Source organism: Crocodylus siamensis, chromosome 1 (assembly GCF_052110815.1).
Source record: "Crocodylus siamensis isolate JL-2025a chromosome 1, ASM5211081v1, whole genome shotgun sequence".
Classification (NCBI taxonomy): Eukaryota; Metazoa; Chordata; order Crocodylia; family Crocodylidae; genus Crocodylus; species Crocodylus siamensis.
This window is the reverse complement of record NC_143395.1, coordinates 418,294,017-418,311,882: the sequence shown is the minus strand read 5'-3', so window position 1 is coordinate 418,311,882 and position 17,866 is coordinate 418,294,017. Positions and strand designations below refer to the sequence as shown.

The window sequence follows — 17,866 nt, the reverse complement described above, 5'->3', positions numbered from 1 at the left end:
GCTCAGGACTCAGAGGGAACGGCACGGTTCGGAGGCTGCTACTCCAGCCTCTATATAGGGGCAGGGCAAACGAGCGGGCCGGAGCGCGCTCCTCAGCGGGTAGTAGGGCCATCTCCCTGGAGGCAACTTCATGAATGAGGGGCAAGAGTTTTTCAGCACGACTGACCACAGGGGGCTGGAGACTGCCCTACACCCACCCTTGCAGGGGATCGTTCTGCTGTCCCTGGGTAATGTCCAGCCCTGGGTGCAGCTCCTGGGGCAAGGCTGAGGCACCACACAAATCTCGCTTAAGACCTCTGCCCTGACAGGAATGTCACCCGTGAACCCAAACCCCAGCTACAGATGGTGCAAAAGGAACCGTGGGGTCGCACACCTTTCACGGCCAACAGTCGTGATGGGAACACAGAGGGGCAAACACAGACCCCATGGTGCCGTCCTCTTTTCCCACAGCACCAGGGCTCCCACCACATGCTCAGGGTGGCTCCTGAACAGAGGTAACTCCCATTTGCACGGCATGGGGAAGTAGGACTGGCCCAGGTTCACAAAGGGTATCTAAGTGCCGAATAACAAGTCATTTTAATAGGAGTTTGCCACTTAAACACCTTGGAAAATCTGGTCCCAAGTGCCCATGTTACTTGGGCCTCATTGACTGAGAAGGAGTTTTTAAAGCATGACCCCAATATGCTTTGAGCACCGGGGAGGTTTGAAAGCATGACCCCTATATGCTTTGAGCACTGATACCCCACCTTCCCCAACCCCAGCACAGCAAAGGCAGGCAGTGTTTTGCGGTCAAACACCTGCCCTGTAGACGCTTCTCTATGACTTGATCTCTGTAACGCGGACGTTGCTAACTCTTGAGCCATGAAGCACCCGTGGGTGCCGTTGTAATTTTGGCCCAAGATTTCTCACTGCCATGTACTTACAAAATTAGTAACATCTATGAGAGAAAAGAAGAGAAGAGCTTTACCACAGTGCAAGGCCTCGCTGATCTACCGCGCAGACGTGCCTGGTCAGCATGCGGACATACAACCCGACCGACTCCTTGTATGACTCGATTCTCTTCCAAGGCAGAAGCACCGCGTCTGCCGGACATGCCGTGACAGGCTAGTTAGAAACCCAGCAAGTCCCAGCTGGGAAGTGTCAAGCTAGTGGTTTGTGGTCACTACAAGCAGAATAAAATTGATGGCACTTCTGAGCCATAGATGCCAAGTGGCTTTACAAAGGCAGATAAAACACCACGACCAGACACAGGGCAGGGGAAGCAACCTGTGATAGCTGACAACCCGCCGAGCTCTGCTCACAGCTCTCAGATCAGCACCCGCTAAACGAATGGGCTTCGTGCAAACGCTTGCAAGAGTGATGGAGCAGCTGCCTGGTGCGAGGCAGGTCCAAGGTGGGAAGTGGGATGAGAATCCCGGTCTCCCGGCCCTCAGGCTGGTGCCACAGCCACCGGGCTCTGCTGCCTCCCCAGGGGAGGAGCACGAACCCAAGCGTCCAGCCAAGCAGACGCCTGCAGGGCAGGGGACTCGCCCCACCACCAGTACCAATGGGCAGAAGTCAGGCTGCAGCTGCAGGAGGGAGTTGGGAACAGATGTCAGGGCCGGCAGGAGGGGAAGGGAGTTCCCAGTTCACCCCTAGCAGAGGCATGGCCATGGCAGCATGGGCGTCCGGAGTGGAGTTGCTGTGGCCACAAGCCACCTCCTAGAGCAGGGGCGAGCAAGATACAGCCTGCAGGCAGGATCTGGCCTGTTGAGGGATTTTATTCAGCCATGGTGGGTCCCTTGCGCCTGCGCGGCTCAGGAGCAGGGGCAGCCCAAGCCTTGGTGCATGCAGCCAGTCCCAGGCACGTGACAGGGTTGCTGCCAGACTCAGTCTCCGGGCAGGCTCCGCGGTGGCGGCTCGCTGCCTGGCTGCTGCTGCCAGTCCAACCTGCGCCCACGACCAAGGGTGCTGGCCAGTGCGGTGAGCTAAGCCGGGCAGAGGGGTTGGGGCCGCGGGTGGGCGGGAAGTGGCACCCAGGACCTGGACAGACGGGCTGAGATCACGGGGCGATGACAGCGTGGGCCCGAGGCGTGATCCGCTCCGGCATGTCCCAGCCTGTGGAACTGGTGCCACCGCAGGGATGTGCGGGTCACGGCTCTGCCTCTGCACGATGACGGACCCAGCCCTGGGAACAGCTCACGGAAACTCCTCAAGCAGCCCTGCAGCCCAACTAACTGCCCACCGCCGTCCTAGAGATGGCACGGCCTCCAAGATGCAACCTGCCCTCGCCCTGCAGGCAGAGGCGTTCAGCCCCCAGCGCTCCTGGCTACAAGCAAGTGCCACTGCAGGACAGCCAAGGCTGCCCAGTCTTTCGCCCTGAGCAGCTTCGGGGGCTTCATTGGCCAGGCAAACGCCCAGCCCCGCAGCGAGCAAACCCCCGCGGCGCACGACAGCTTTGTCCCAGCTTCACTGGCGGCGCAGCAGGGCAGCGATGCAGCTGGCAGACCCCAAGGTGCCTGTGCCGCACCCCTCAGCACTTGTTCACAGACACACTCACAGACCGGGGCCTTCGCTGCCAGCTGGCCTTTGCTATGCCAGGACATGGGGGCACTGCCTAGGACTTGGATAGGTGAGCAAAATCTGGGGTCATGCTGGGTCAGGAAGCCAGGGTGATCAGTCCAGGAGCAAAGTCCAGGGTTGAGCTGAGTCAGGAACAAGGAGATCAGACGAAGGCAGAGCTAAGAAGTGAGCTAGAGGGAGCTTACAGGCAGTCTTGAGTCAGGTTGCCCTGTTGCCCTGATTAACATCTACTAATTAATTATAACAAGGCGTGGCAGGAGAGAACGCGGGCGGTTAGCCCAGACACAGATGGGCAGGCCACAGGGAAAGCGGCCCCAAGCAGGCCCCCTGTTACACCCTGCCAGAGACTTCAGAGTGGCTTTGACCAGCCTGCATGGGTAGTGACAGGGCGGCAGGGCAAGACGCGCAGCCGTGGTCTTAGACCAAGGCCCTCGGTTCGAAGTTGCAGCCTGACAACCTCACCCACAATTAAAGTCTGAGAGCACCTGTGCTCCCCCGCCCATCGAACTATTACTTGGCCGGCCATCTATTTTGGTTTGTTTAAGTTCTGTTCAGGGCCAACAGATCCGGCGCCCCTTGAATATTTAGACAAATAGGATTTTTTGTCTAACCCTGTCAAGCCTAGGCTGCCAATGGCCTTGTGCAGAAGAGCACCTTAGAAGGGGGGGTCTTAGTCTTATCCCTGGCAGAGGAAATGCTGCCAAAACATTGTGGCCCCAAAGTCCACTCCATAGTAGGAGAGGTCGGATATTTAACCCAGGTCAGGGTGGCCGCAGTTTTGGTGAAAAACACAGCTGTGGGGGAAGGAAAAGATTGCAGACAGGAGTCACTCCCTGGGTATTTTCAATGAACTCTTCAGAGTAAAAGTGCTTCCGAGTCCAGTGCTTTGTAGTGGCTTTCCATGATACTGTCCTATTGCACTGTAGGAAAAACAGCTGAAAAACAGCCCCGAGCCTACCACGGGTGCTGGGCAGGACCCAGTAGATCTGGGGTTCCCTGGCAACCTGAAGAGGACCAGCAGAAACCCCTGGCAGGACAGAGGTGATATAAAAATCACGGTTCGCTTCTTTGGAGGCTCACGAATAATAATCCTTCAGGCACACATTGTTAGTAACACAAAAGGTATATTTGCAAATAGGGTCAGAGCGAAGACAAAAGACTACACTCTGCCCGCGGGGACAACTTCTCAGCAGGCTTTATCCCCTCTCTCCTGAGCACGTGTGCAGAAGCAGGAACTCTTACAACTCATTTCCGGTTCATACAAACATATATGAAATGACATCACGTCATCCGTCGCATGTGCATTATAATTAACTACTTAAGTATGCGGGGTGGATAGGCTTATATGCATTAGCTAATTGCGCCTGCTCAGAAAGTACTTTAGGTTACCAAAAGTTCAAACCTTCTCTGCCCCAAGGACAGGACCATTAAAAATTGCAATTTACTCTTATCTGCATGAGAACGCTAAGGAGTATATGCCTTACTGTAACAAAGAGATAGTAAATTTGCAAAACAGAGAGAGAGTGATACCTTAATACAAAGAGCCCTCAGTAGCTTCTCCTCCAACCTCCTCCTCCCACCAGGGAGAGCTGACAGCTGTGCTGTTCTAACAACACTATTGATAATGCATTTTCAATAATATTTCTAACAGAGGAGTGCTGGATACCCACAGTGGTGTGGGGGAGCGACAGAGACCCCTCCACGGAGCAATGGAAACCCCCAGCAGAGCAATGGACACCCCCTGGCATCATGGAGGAGCAGAGGAGACCCCCAGCAGCATGGAGCGTCGGAGACCCCCAGCAGCACGGAGGAGTGGCAGAGACCCCCGGTGGAGTGACGGACACCCCCCGATGATGACTGTGAAGCTCAAGCTAAGCTGGGCCTACTTACAAAAGTTAAAATACAAAATATGGATGACAACTGCACAGTGCAAAAGGTTGCGAGTTTGCGGCTGGACCTTCTGAAAAGAAATAATAGGGCATCACTTGCAGCTTCTCTTTCTATATTTTTGACATGCCTGGTATGTAACAGCCAGAGGGGAGCCTGGGGGGTGGGGGTGTTGTGGGCTGCTTGGGGCTCCTTGCGCTGCTGCCCTTGCCCTGGGTGTCTGCAGCCCAGCAGGCAGGACCTGGTGCCGGAGACAGCGCTGCGCCACAACCCCTTCCACTGATGCTGCGTCCCCATTTGGGGTCGTGACCCGCAGTTTGGGAACCGCTGGATTAGGTCCCTGTTGGCAGCCGTGGGGCAGCCCAGGTCAAGCTGTGCTCATTGCATTTCCCAGCCCCTCGGGTTTCATGGGGATCAACCCCAGACAGTGTGTGTGGGCGACAGTCCCTTGCTCACCTGTCCTGTGGGAACAGAGATTTGGATACACAGCAGTGGTTGGAGCTGTGCAAATAATGTTGGATGAAACAGCTTGACCAAAACATGTGGATTTGTGAAAATCAAAGCACTTTTGTGCAATCAAAGCACTTGGCTGGGATGATGCAGTTGGGGCTGGTCCTGCCTGGAGCAGGGGGTTGGTCTAGGTGTGATCTCCTGAGATCCTTCCAACCCTCATTTTCTACGATTCTGTGATCCACCCATTCTAATGAAATGTTTGGTAAGAAAAAGGGAAAACATTTCACTTTGCTACATTTCATTCATTCTTTTATATTCTGCACGTCTGTGTCTTAAAAATATTGGTCTCTGTCTGGGCAAGTCTCTAGTCAGAGATGTCCAGGAGAGTCCCCGGGTGCCACAGAGTCATGGTGCGGGGTGGCCCAATAAGTGTTTCCATCTTTAATCCCAGGCCAAAAACAGTTCCTTATTCAAGCCATTATACTTAGTACAGTGTTCCTTATGCGAGCGATTATACTTAGTACAGTGGGCATGGGGCTGTTAGTTGGCAGCCTGGCACGGCCGAGCCATGCTTTGGGCCAGGCAGGACTGTAGGCATGGTTCCTTGGGACAGTCCCCCAGTGGCATTGACAGGAAATTTGGGGTGGCCCAAGAAATATTTTGCCCCATAATCCCATCCTAATCTGACCTTCATTTAGGGCTCTGTACTTGATGCGGGATATTATTTTACATATTAATTAGTACATATGCATAGCTAATAAATTCATCTCTGTTTAGAACGTACAATTCATTAATAACAAGTTTTTATTGGGTATAGCTTAGCTTTGAAAAAGGCATCAGGAACCAGGAATAAGAAATAGGGAACTGGGAATAAGGAACCAACTTCAGTCTCATCTCCTTGCAAGTAGTACAAACACAGAGAACAACTTTATTACAGAAACAAAGGCAAAGAAAACAAAGGAAACACTAAATACAGTTTAAAACACTACCAACTACAAGGCACAGTTCACAGATTGCACCCTTCTGGGGTGGCTTCACCCATGCCCAGGCAGTCTGGGGCTTGGGGCTCACCCCAAGGGCAGTTACAGGGGACTGTACCCCGATACCTGCCCTTCAGCAATAAACTGCAGAGAGGGCTTCACTGGGGAGTCTTTTCAGCTGCTCCTTGGGTTTGCTGGGCTGTGGGGAGCTGCTTAACGTGCATGCATTTCCAGCCGTAATCCCAGCCCAAAAGCCAATTCTTTATTCGAGCCCATATATTTAGTACCGTGTCTGGGGTTGGGGGCTGTCACATTAACTCTGGCTCTAGACAGCACAAATTCCCAGTCCCAATCCCAGCTCTGCTGGACAGACACTGCAAAACGAAACTTCAAAGGAGAGGTCAGGCCCCTCTCACTGGGCCTGAACTGGGCAGCAAATGCTGGCCAGGCCTGTACTGCACTGAGGCCTAAGCTACGGGTGGGGTTCAGCCATGCAGCGAGGCTGAAGCACCACAGCTGCAGAAAGAGGAGAAGAAAAGGCCCAGGCCTATGGCTGTGCCCTGGACATCCAGTCTCAGCTGTACCCCATGTGCAGCGCGGCGGGGGCACATCTGCTCGCCAGCTCTCACGGCTTTCATCCTTGCTTTGCACCCCACAGCCAGCTCTGGTCCTGCGGAGGGGGAGAGGGAAACCACAGTCGGCACATCGGCCTGGGCTTCAGGACCCCCAAAGAGGGATGAAGGGGTGGGGGCAGGAGGAGAGCATGGGCTGGCTGTGCTTGCAAGGTGGTAGGATGAATGTGTCCCTTCCCTGCAGAGCAAGGAGAGGGCATGGGGCTTTGTTCAACCCTGCAAAACTCAGCAGCCTACACAAATAGCAACTGGAAATCACAGAATCACTTCGGGAGGAAGTGGGGAAATCATTCTCGCCGGGAGGGTGCTGAAGCCCTGGAACAGGCAACCGAGAAAAAACATCACATCAGTGCTCAGGAACTGGGCGCAGGGAGCAGCACAAACACCGCCGATGAGCGCTCCCCCTATGCAACAGGGGTCACCCGGAGAGGTGGGGGAGTCTGCATCCAGCACCTGGGGTGGCTGGGCTGATGTAGTCGGGGGTGTTCCTGCTTGGAGCAGCGGGTTGGACTAGATGCGAGGTTTTTTTAAACCTATGGGTTGGGACCTGAAAGTATGTTGCACAAATATGTGGAGGAGAATGAACAGAGTTTTAAAAATGGATTCTGCTTTACAAGACAGGAAGGTGACAAAGAGTGCCCCCCCAACCTCACACACAGGCCCACCCTCTGCACCCCCACCCGCCCTCACTCTCCTCCCCATGCAGCCCTGCAGTCTGTCCCCGCACCCCTTCCCTTGGGGGCAGGCTGGAAGGAGGGGCAATTTGCCCTCCAGCCAGGGGGCAGGCTGGACTGGGATTCCTAGAAAAGCAGTTGCTCTTAGTTTGCACTTTTTCTCTACTACAGCAAGGAAAAGAGCCGTGTTTTTGCTGCAGAGAGCCTAGAGACCTCAACGGCAGGTTTCTGTCTGAAATCCCTCGGTGTCAATCCCGGAGATTGCGTGAGCCCATGCGGCACCCTTGAAAGGGTTCCACAACACCTTGGTTGAGGATCGCTGGTGCGGGGGCGTGGGTAGCCATGCTGTGGGTGCAGCCTGCATTTCTGCTTGCTTCCTCTCCCCTGTCATCCTTCTTCCTGCCCCTCAGGCTGAGCGGGTGAGCCAGAAGCAGCCCACCAACTTCCAGAACAAGAAGCATGTGATTCTCAAACGGGGGCAAGGAGATTCTCCCCTGCTGCTACCACAACATCGGCCTGGGCTTCACGACCCCCAAAGAGGTATGAGGTGGTGCAAGATGAGGGCATTGAGCCCAGTCAGAGCTGGTTTTAGCTCTGACTTGGTGTTTTTGGCAGAGAAATAGGATTAATGTGTCCCTTTCCTGGACAGCAAGGAGCGGGCATGTGACTTTGTTCAGGGGCTTTGCCAAACTCTGCAGTCTACAGAGATAGTGGCACTTAAAGGCTGGAAATAGAGAACAACTTTGAGAGGAAGTGCAGAAAACTTTCTCAAGAGGAGGGGGGTGAAGCCCTGGAACAGGCTGCCCGGCGTGGTTTCCATAGTGCAGTTTCCATGCAAGACCCAGAGAGATGAAGCCTTGGCTGGGATGATGTAGTTAGGGCTGGGCCTGCTTTTGAGCAAGGGGTTGTACTAGATCTGAGGGGGGCGGGGTTTCAACCTATGGGTTGGGACTCCAAAGTAGGTTGCAAGACTATATAAGAGGGTCATGAAGAGATTTAAAAAATGGATTGTCTTTTTAAAGGACAAAAATGTGACAATCAGTGGCCCTCTGCCCCACACCATGTCTGCACATGCTCACCCCCTTGCTCCAGGCACCCCCACCTGCCCTCACTCTCCTCCCTACACTGCCCTGCCCTGCCCCATGCACTAGGGAGTGGGATTGGGGGCCGGGGCAGCAGGTCAGGGATGAGGGGCACTGGGTCGGGACAAGCCATTGATGTTCACACATGGGTCCTGGTACAAAAAGGGTTGAGAACCACTGGACTAGATGTGACCTCCTGAGGTCCCTCCCAGCCCTCGTTTTCTAGGATTCTTTTGAATTTTGGGCAGCATCAGCAGTTAGGCAGAGTCCTGCAAGCGTTTGTTAAACTGCTGCGTGGCTTGCTATAGAAACCAATTCTTTAAAACTCACTTTTCCCCCTTCCTGACACATGATGTTTGTTCTCATGACGGCCTTCCAAGTCCCAGTGGTGACAGGGCTTTGACGACAGTTGCCAAGTGGCCTGACTGATGTCAGTGGATGGGAGCCGTGTCGTGCAGCTCCAGAACTGGTGCACCAAAAACCGCTGTACAGCTTCAGTGCTGTAGCTATCCAAAGTCCCCTTTTGCACAGGGGTAGTGCTCATCAGTGGTGGTTTTGTATTTTTTTCAATGCCTCTGGTTCCCAAGTACTGATCTCATATTTTTCTGTGTTTTTAGGCTATTGACAAAAATGCCTTTTCACTGGTAATGGGTCTATTTGTGGTCGCATCCTGTCAGGTAAGCCGTGAGGGATTACCTTGAGTTTCACAAGTAGAGAAGAAACGTTTCAGAGCTTCAGTTACGTGGACACAGGCAGAAAAAAAATGCTCTTCCAGGCTTTTCCATGCAGCCTCAATCTGTGTATCAGTTTGAGCAAAGCTTAGGAGCTGCCCCATGTCAATTAACTGCTCTCTCCTCTCTTTACTGCTTCTGTGGTCCTTGAGCTGCAAATGGTGTTGTTCTCACGATGGTCTTCCAGGTCTCCTGGTGAAGGGGCTCTGACAAGACGGCCACAAGGCTTTGCCTAGCAAAAGGACCCAGGATGTGGGTGGAGAGCTTTCTTTAGATTGGTACCTCTTAGCTTGGCTGGAATTGTTCACAGTAACATAAAACTATGGACCAAATAAATGCAGTGAACATTACTTGCACGGGGCATGAGTTTTTAGGGGCTGTTTGGTTGGTTTCTGGGGTTTTTTGTTTTTTTCAGATTCCTTAATATTTTCTAGAGATGGCTGGTATGTCTTTGAAGGTAGATTGTAGAGATCTAAGTGTAGAATCACAGAAAGTCTGGCTAGGCCTCTTTCTATGGCTCAGGAGGTCATCTCGGCCAGCCCCCTAGACAAGCACACTTGTGCTGGCCAGGCTGCATGTCCCCTGTCAACCTGGTGGCAGGAAGCACAGCATGGTGCTGTGCGGCTCCTAGGGCAAAGGCGGCAGGGCACAGAGACCCAGCCTGCAGTGGGCAGCCCACCTCTGCCCCCACGCACAGATCTGGGGGGCACCTGCCCCCTATGCCTCTCCTGAGGTGCATGCAGCAGTGGGAGCCACCCGCCCATGACTCTGTCTCATGACCTGCCCCTACCCCACTTGCTCCCCCACCATGGGGGCCCCAATCTGCCCCCCCACCCCTTCCCCTCCACAGACTTACCTGCTGGGTGCTGCTCTACACATGACAGGAGAAAAAATCCTGAGATTTGAGGGTCCTTTTGCAAGATCATGAGCCAGACTGGATTTTACTTAGAAATTGCAACTCTCATTTCCGAGAGTTGGCATTACTGCCTTTGTAACTTGTTTCTTATCCCAAGTTATCCAGTCTTCAAGTTCCATACTCCAGATCAGACTAAGCTTTTGGTTTTGTTTCCTTCTATGGAAATTGTTGTACCTGGTTTGCCTAGCGTACCAATCAACACTCTCTTTTTTTTCCTGTTGCTTCATAAGGCACTCTGTACAATTTTATTGCTTAGTTTTGGGAAGGCCTAGACTCTGGCTGAGAGCTTTAGCATAACACAATATGCCCACTACAAAGATCACTCCCAGAGCTTCAAGTAAAAGACATAGCTAAATGTGCATCCCCTTCTTCCTATTGTGCTGGAGTTGGATTCATGCACTGTGGCTCCTTATTGCAGAAAGAAAGATTTTTATGTTTGTATTTATTTATTTTTGGAAGTCTGTGGTTCTCTGAGTATTCAAGAGGGGGCAGGGAAATGGTTAAAACAGCATGTTGGCTGCGCCCCTTCCAGGGTGCAGACAGTGAAACTGTAACACCACTTGGTTTCATTTGAGTTGTCAGCTTTGTCTGTCTGCTCCTGTTTCGCAGTAAGTGCACCAAAATGGTGGCAATTTAACCCTGTTTCATTCATACTGCCATGATTCCAGCTTTGCTCACTGCAGAACAGGAGCAGATGAACCACGGGCCCCTTCTCATCCCCTCCCTCTCTCTTCCTGCATGCGCCACGGCATCCTGCTGCAGGCTGTCCAGGGATGGTCAAGGCAGGGACTGCCCTGTACTGGTGGGTCCCCATCTCTGCTGGAGGGATAACAGCCTTACAGAGGGAAGCGGGACTGGGAAGGGGCCCGCAGCCTGTTCTTGGCTGCCACATCCTCCCCAACCCCCAGCCCGTGGGGTGACCACCATGCTGCACCCTCAGCCCAGCTAGGTTGCATCCCCAGCTAGTCTTACAGAAAGGCTGCTCCAGAGTCTCATTCAGTCCCCCTCCCATGCCATCTTTAGACCCCCCTTCATTTGAAAAGTCCCCAAGACCCATTTTCCAGGCTAAACTACACAATGGCTGGAGTAACCGGCACAGGGTTCAATTAAAATCGTCCTGGAGCAGCCCCACCCCATGTAGGTACCTGGGGAGGTGGGCTGGGGGCTGCGGGGCCTGCTAGCTGTGCAGCTGGGGGGCTGCCAGGATAGCCCGGGGGGCTGGAGGAGTTGCCCTGGCCCATCCCGCCCCCCGGTTGCTGTTTTTCTTGAAAAACAAAGGTTCTGTGCCTGGTGGGGCTGGAACGCCAGTACCCTCAGCACTGCCAGCCTGGGGGCCTCCGCTGCCTGCCGAGGGTCTCAGCAAGACCCCCAATCATCTGTGCTTATGTCTAGCCTCCAGCAAGATACCCAGACTCTCTGGGCTGCACGTGCTCCACCTATTCAATGGGACAAACTCCTGCAAACCTGTCTTGGAAAAGGTGCGGGTGATCCACGGAGGAAGCAGCCATCCCTGGAAAGCCTGGGACGTGCACAAGAGCTGCGCCACGGGGTGGAGTTGTCGAACTCTGCCCAGCAGCCGAAAGCGTAGCCGACCGTTTAGCTGTACCGAAAGACAAAGAGGGCAGAGCTATGGGTACCCTCCAGCCTTGATGCAGAACGTTGAATCTTTAAGTCGCCTTCACGTTATGATTTTTCTCCATGTCTTTGGTCACGCCAGGACTGCGGGGAGGTAGGGGCAGTGCATTTAGTTATACACAAACCCCATCCCCATATCTGGTTGCTGATTGGCACAGCAAGGGGTTTTGTACCAGGGAGGCAGGGCTGCAAGGGACCCACTGGCCATCACCTGCTGTCTCCAGGGCATGAGGACGGCCCAACCGAGCTCTATGTTTCTCTGGAGAGCGTCTCCTTGCAGGAAGGTCCCTTGGGCTGCAGAGCCGGGAGATGATTTGCGGGGATGTTTGCATGGCTGGTTGTCTCACACCAGGAGAGAAAGGGACTGATGCCTCCTAAAAGTCCTTTCCCTTAGGGGTGTTGGCTGTAGCCGTGTTGGTGTAAGGACATAGGCAGACAAGACTCTTTGGGTAAACCTGATATCTTTAATTAGACTTGTTATTAGTCTTTCCCTTTGAGTGTGTTCCTGGCTGTGTGTGTGCCAAGAAGTGACAGGGAGGCAGAACAACGAGCAGGAGATTTTTATTGAAGCAAGTTCTCCAGTTCAGCAATGCCGGCAGGTCTCTCCACAGAGCCGAGCTATCAGCAGGACGGGCTCCAGAGTTGGACTGTAATGCCAGCCCAGGGAACGGGCCAGACTGCTCCCCAGACTCCCTGTCCCCAGCACCCCCCACATCCTCAGGGACACTAATGCACTACTCCATGCACAGATGTGTGCAGGTGGTGCGACCGCTGCTGCGCACGTGGTCTCAGGACCCATGCACACAGAACCAGCCTCAGATTTCCTCGCTGGGGCTGGAGGGAGCGGGGAGACAGGCCATTTCCAGAGGGGGACAAAGTGACGCAACCATGCATCCCAGAGGCCCCACAACACCCATCCCCTCCTCGTCTCCTGGGCAGGTGTCTTTTTTGGGGTGCACAAATGCAGCTGTCCGGGGACAGCTGGGGTGTGGGCGATCAGGCTTAACACTCAAGCTGCAAGCCAGGGCATCGGAAGCAGGCACGGCCAGGAGGGGGAAGCAGTGGGTCCAGACTGGAGCCAGGAGCGTGGGGGCAGGAGCAAGGAGTCAGCGGGCAGGAAGCAGGAGTGAGGAACCGGTGGCAGGGCAGCAGGCCGAGATCCCGGACCCATGTGGCTGTCAGGCTAGCCGGGGGCTGGGGGCCTGTTTCTGCAGGTACGACCTGGCTACATCTAACCTGTTCTGCTCTCTAGCACCGCAGCTTCCTCACTGCCCGGCTCAACCTCTTCAGCTCCTTGTCCCCCCGCTGCCACCGCCGGACCCAGGACAGGACCAGGCGGTTGGACACCCTGTGCCCCATGGCCAGCAGCACGCTGCTCGGGCCGCGGAGCTCCTCGCAGGCGCAGGCCTCCCCGTCCATCAGCCACAGCACGGGCTGCCTCTGCTCCTCTTCCGACCAGCCCTTCTGCTTGTAGAGAGTCCGGCTCTTCAGCTCAGGGATGACTTTGAGGTCCCCGTCCACATAGGACAGGGCTTTGATGCTCATTCGCAAGGCTGCGGGAGACAAGGAGGGGGGACAGGTTGCAGCAGGGGCGGCTGAGCAGGACTGAAGCAGGTGAGGCAGGTTCACCTGCAGAGGACAAGCATCTGGAGAAGACAAGACTGAGGGGGGTTGAATAGGAGCCTTCAGCTCCCTGCAGGGGGGCTGCAAGAGGATGGAGCTGGGCTGGTCTCAGATACCAGCGATGTCTTTGCCCCATCTCAGCAGCCAAGCTGGAGACGGCACCCAGCTGGTTTAGGGGGACTGGATGTTTGGACCGGGAGCTGTGCGTGAAGTTGAGCATGAAGTGCTTTGGTTCAGGTGGACCTGTGCTTTGGGGTTTTTTTGGCCTTGACCTCACTCCATCCTCCCTGCTTATGGGTTTTCTTTCCCTCCAGCATGTTGCCCAGGTGCCGCATGAAAAAGGACTGCCTGGCTCTATCACTTGGCTCAAGCCAGCTCCCTGGAGCACTGCTCCCAGACCCACCAACCCCATGCAAAACCCTCACCGAAGTCTTGACTGCAGAAGTTTTCCAGAAACTCCTTCTCATTTTGCCCGAAGCTGACACAGGCTGTGCAGACGGCATCTGGCAGAGAAAGGAAAGCAACGCTGAAAGCCAGAAGAGAGAAACCGTAGCAAGGAGCAGGGGAAAGTTTGTGTGGTTCGCAGCAGTTAGAGATCAGGTCTGTCCCTCCTGGTTTTCCTAGATCGGTGGTTTCCAACCTGTGGTCCATGCACCCCTGGGGGTCCACAGACTACGTCTAAGGGGTCCACAAAAGATGACTACGATCAATCAAAAGGATGTGAAAGCCCACACTTACAATTCAAAGGGATCCGCGCCTCCATTCGAAATATTTTTAGGGGTCCAACAAATGAATAAAGGTTGAAAGCCACTGGCCTAGAAGACTTTTCAGATGACTGAAGAGCCACCCAGAGAGAACTGAGATGGGTTTAATTCAGGCTGGTACCATCTCTTGGCTTCATGTATTTGTTTCCAAATGACTCAAATGTCTGCAAAACACTTGGGAGAAAAGACTTCACTGGTAAAGGAGGCAGCACCTGGGCGGCTTCAGGCAAGTCTCAAGCCACACAAGTGGCTGGAGAAATCACAGGGAATGGATATTTGCAAGAGAAAAGAAAACCCATTAGAAAAGCCCTCCAGGGGTGAGAACAACCCAGCACCAACCACTGGCAGGTCACCTCTGATTGAATTAAGGGCAATCCAAATTGTTCCTGGTCTGCAAAACACTTGAGTCAGTCAGAGGGTGATTTAATCACCCATCAAGGGAGCAGAAATCCAATAGATGTAATGACTGGAAATGAGTCAGGGACGATCAGTAACCCTTCCTGCAGCTCCCCACCCGCTGTGGGGGTGCCACTATACCCTGGGCGGGTGCTGGGCAGGGGGACAGCCCAAGGGCTGGGGAAACCAGAGGGTCCCAAGGCCCTGAGATCCCAGAGGGGGATGTCTGCATGCAGAGGAGGGGGCGGCTGCAGCCATGGCACAGCTGTTCTGCATTTCCAGGCTACCGCAGGCCCGGTGGAGGGGAGACACGGAGTGGCGGGGAGGGCAGCTGTGTCTCGCACAAGCAAAGAACCAGCCCCAGGAGACCCCATTAACCAAGCACAGACTCTGGGGACCCCCAAAACGGGATGAGGGCTGGGTGGGGGGGTATGAACCATCCTGAGCAACATCCTCCAGCCAAGTGGGAGGTGTCACCCCCAAGGTCTCCCCAGCTCACCTTCCTTCAGCAGCGAGGGCCTGTCCCCAGGGCCGGCGGGCGGCACACACAGCTCGTCACCCTGCGGGAACCGGCTGCAGTTGAACATGTCGGGCCAAGGGAAGCCGAAGGCGGCCATGACCGGGGCGCAGCCGTCCCGCACCTCCTCGCAGAGAGCCCGGCAGGGCGCGACGGGCTCCCCGAGCTCGCTGAGGCAGACGGGAGCAAAGAGGGAGCACAGGAACTTCTTGGCGTCCCCGTGACAGTTCTTGGAGAGCAGCGGTGCCCACGAGGACGCCTGCTGCAGGGCTTCCTTCATGCTGTCGTGGCCCAGCAGGTTGGGGAGCCGCATCTCGGTGTAGCCCACGCCGTGGCACAGCGCCATGCCGCGGGGGATCGGCTTGCAGCTGCTGCGCCGGGAGCCCGCGGGGAAGGGGAACGGGGCGGCCAGGGCCCAGGCGCAGCCGGGGAGCAGCAGGGCAAGGGGCAGCAGGGCAGCCATGGGGCACTGCAGGAGCAAGAGGACACAGGCCGCGGGGTTACCGATGTTGGCTGGCCTGTCCGGGAAGGACCGGAGCGTGTGCACAGGCTGCGTGAAAAAAACTTTGGTAACTTTGGGTGTTACGCACCATCTCACCTATTTTATTCCCTCCTGAGAAGCAATTCAGAAGCCAGCCACCCCAAGCCTTGTAGGGCAGCACAGAAATCTAATCAATCAGCCCATGTGGCCTAGCCCCTTGGCACCGGGACAAGGGGGAGTCGCCAATTTAGTGCTTGAGGGTTGGCCCCAACTGACTTGTCTGGGGTCGAACAGAGCTTTTCATCTGACCCCATGCAATTTCCACCCCCACCCCTCCATTTGCCCTAAATTCCCCTCAATGTCCTCACCATGCCTCAGTTTCCCCGCATCCATTCTGGACAGACCTGACACCCCTTTGTTTCCTGCGTAGTGGCCAAAGCTGAGCTCCCGGCTGGCAGAGACGGCCTGCAGCTCCATCCACCATCCACCAGGTCCTGGCCTCCTACGTGCTGCCAGAGGGGAGCTGCCCCTGCACCCACAGCTCCCCGTGCCTCCCTCCCACCCCCTGCTTATGCCATCACAAGGGGGGCCGGTGTGAAAGAGGGAGAGCGCCCCGTGCTCCATCCACATATGCTCCCTGCCTTTGGCCCCAGCTCTGACACTGGCTCCCTGGGAGACCTTAACCATGTCCCTACCCTTGCTGTGCCTCAGTTTCCCCATCTCTAACATGATGATCATGCTCCCTCCTCTCCCTATCTGTGTAATGGATGGGGATGAGTGGGGTCAGAGAAGGGCCAGGGCAGAAAGCCCTGCTTTGTTCAGCACAAGGGTGCCCCCACCTTGGTCTTAACTCTCAGCTCCCCACTGTCAGGCTGCCGCCCACCCCTCAGATGGCACCGACCCTCTGGGATGGGTCTGCCCGTCTCAGCCCAAGCCCAGGACCTTTGCTCCCCTCCTTCTACCCCAGCCTGTTTTCTCTGGGATCCATTCCCCCACCCAGACCCTGAAGATTGCGCTTCCAGCATGCAACAAAAGACCCCAGCCCCAAGCCAGGCCTGCTGCTCGCCCCTCGGGATGCGGTACCTTCTGTGCTTGGAGCCAGGCGAAGCAGCCTCCTCTGGTCCTGGGCCCAGCAGCTCCAAGCAAGTGCCCCCTTTGGGGACCCGGAGCCTCTTCTCAAGGGTGCAGAGCCTCACCTTCGTGAGCTCCAAACCAGGATGTTTATCCTCTGCAAATGATAGGTTTGGGTCCCAGGCTTTGAGCACAAAAGTCCTGGGAGGGGGGGGTTTAACGGCAGGAAATCCCCAGCCTAGGAAGGGGCTGTAAAAAACCCACCGTGTAATTAGACCTCTTTGCTCCAGAACAATAAAGCAGGAGCTGCAGGCGCTGCAGGCACCCATCCACCCATGCTCCCTCCAGCCCTGCCCACAAGGTCCCCGTCCGGGTGGCAGCCAGAGGGATAGGAACCAGCTGGGATTTTGCAAGTGCTTATCTGCAGCATCAGAAAGGGGCTGGGATGCACATGAAAGCCCCCAGGTCTTTGCCCCAGCAGAGCCAAGCCGCCCTGAAAGCATCTGCAGGGAATTATCCATAAGAGACCAGAGTCTTTTATCCTGGCTTGTCACGAGGAAGAGGATTCGGGGTAAATTGGGAGGGGGTGGTGATGGCGAGACGACCGCCTTGCTGTACTGACATCCTTTGCATGTGCCTCCAAACACTCTGGAGGGGGGTCACCACTAGGGACCTCTGCCATGGATGAAGTGAGATGGGCAAGGAAGAGGCTGGGCATGCTGGACCAGTGAGAGAGCTGAGTTATATATATATATATATATAAATTTTTTCATGTTCCAGGTCAGCCAAATCAGTTCCAAATAATAAATAATATCGGTTGAGCAGGACAGAGGCCTTGGGATTTGGATGCCCCCAGATGCTACAGGCAAACATCCTTCATCCCAGACTCTTAAGTCTGGGGGACTTCAGATACAGAGTCATGACCTAAAGCAGAGTCTCCATGAGATGCTTGCAGCAGAAGGGCCATGTCCTGGGGGTGAGCTGCTCAGATTCCCACCAGCCAGGGCCAAGCTGATACCCCCTAACTGGTCCCTTACAAGGCTGGGCTCTTTAGGGAGCAGAAATAACCTTCAACAAGTGCCTGGCAATGCACGGTCCCATTGACTGGGGGCAGCCACCCACTCCCAACCCATCAAGCGGCCTTCCTTCTCCCCGCAGAGGTGGCCGCCTCATCAGCTTTTCATTTAATCTTCCCTGTTTTAAACAGGAAGGGGGAAATTAGCTAGACCGCAGCGAATTGCTGCAGCCTTCAAGGAGGGTGGGACTTTGGAGCCAGTTCAGAGAAGAGCCGGAGGAATGACTTGCAGCTTTGGCAACATGTCTTCCGGGGTGGCGGGGGGCAGGATGTAGGGAGGTTCAGCTCTCCGGCTTCTTGACGGGAAGGCTGAGTGAGGAATTCGCCCCTGCTCTATGAACCCTGGCAAGGGAGCAAGGCATATAAGCCCAGGGGGGCCCTGGCTTA

General features: G+C 55.1%; 1 protein-coding gene, 1 long non-coding RNA gene and 2 other non-coding genes across 6 annotated transcripts; 3 read left to right on the top strand and 1 right to left on the bottom strand.

Annotated features, from left to right (window-relative positions):
- Positions 1 to 7,371: 7,371 nt before the first annotated feature.
- On the top strand, positions 7,372 to 13,605 carry LOC149875484 (uncharacterized). The gene is made up of 3 exons (XR_016440038.1): positions 7,372 to 7,728; positions 8,888 to 8,947; positions 13,490 to 13,605. It is a non-coding gene; the product is annotated as an uncharacterized LOC149875484 (long non-coding RNA).
- LOC149875486 (small nucleolar RNA SNORD35) lies at positions 8,615 to 8,708 on the top strand. Its single transcript, XR_016440098.1, has one exon. It is a non-coding gene; the product is annotated as a small nucleolar RNA SNORD35 (small nucleolar RNA).
- LOC149875485 (small nucleolar RNA SNORD35) lies at positions 9,155 to 9,244 on the top strand. The gene has a single exon (XR_016440100.1). It is a non-coding gene; the product is annotated as a small nucleolar RNA SNORD35 (small nucleolar RNA).
- LOC149875483 (secreted frizzled-related protein 2-like) lies at positions 12,058 to 16,768 on the bottom strand. Of its 3 annotated transcripts, XM_090031789.1 has the most exons (5): positions 16,669 to 16,768; positions 16,417 to 16,561; positions 14,835 to 15,402; positions 13,601 to 13,678; positions 12,058 to 13,105 (listed from the first exon to the last, which is right to left on the bottom strand). In XM_090031789.1, the coding sequence occupies exons 3-5, from the start codon at positions 15,313 to 15,315 to the stop codon at positions 12,801 to 12,803; spliced, it is 864 nt and encodes a 287-aa protein (XP_089887915.1). In that variant the 5' UTR covers positions 15,316 to 15,402; positions 16,417 to 16,561; positions 16,669 to 16,768; the 3' UTR covers positions 12,058 to 12,800. The 3 variants fall into 3 exon arrangements, with proteins under 3 accessions (XP_089887915.1, XP_089887914.1, XP_089887916.1); XM_090031788.1 differs by lacking the exon at positions 16,669 to 16,768 and having other exon boundaries at positions 16,417 to 16,656; XM_090031790.1 differs by lacking the exon at positions 16,669 to 16,768 and having other exon boundaries at positions 14,835 to 15,321; positions 16,417 to 16,655.
- Positions 16,769 to 17,866: the final 1,098 nt, after the last annotated feature.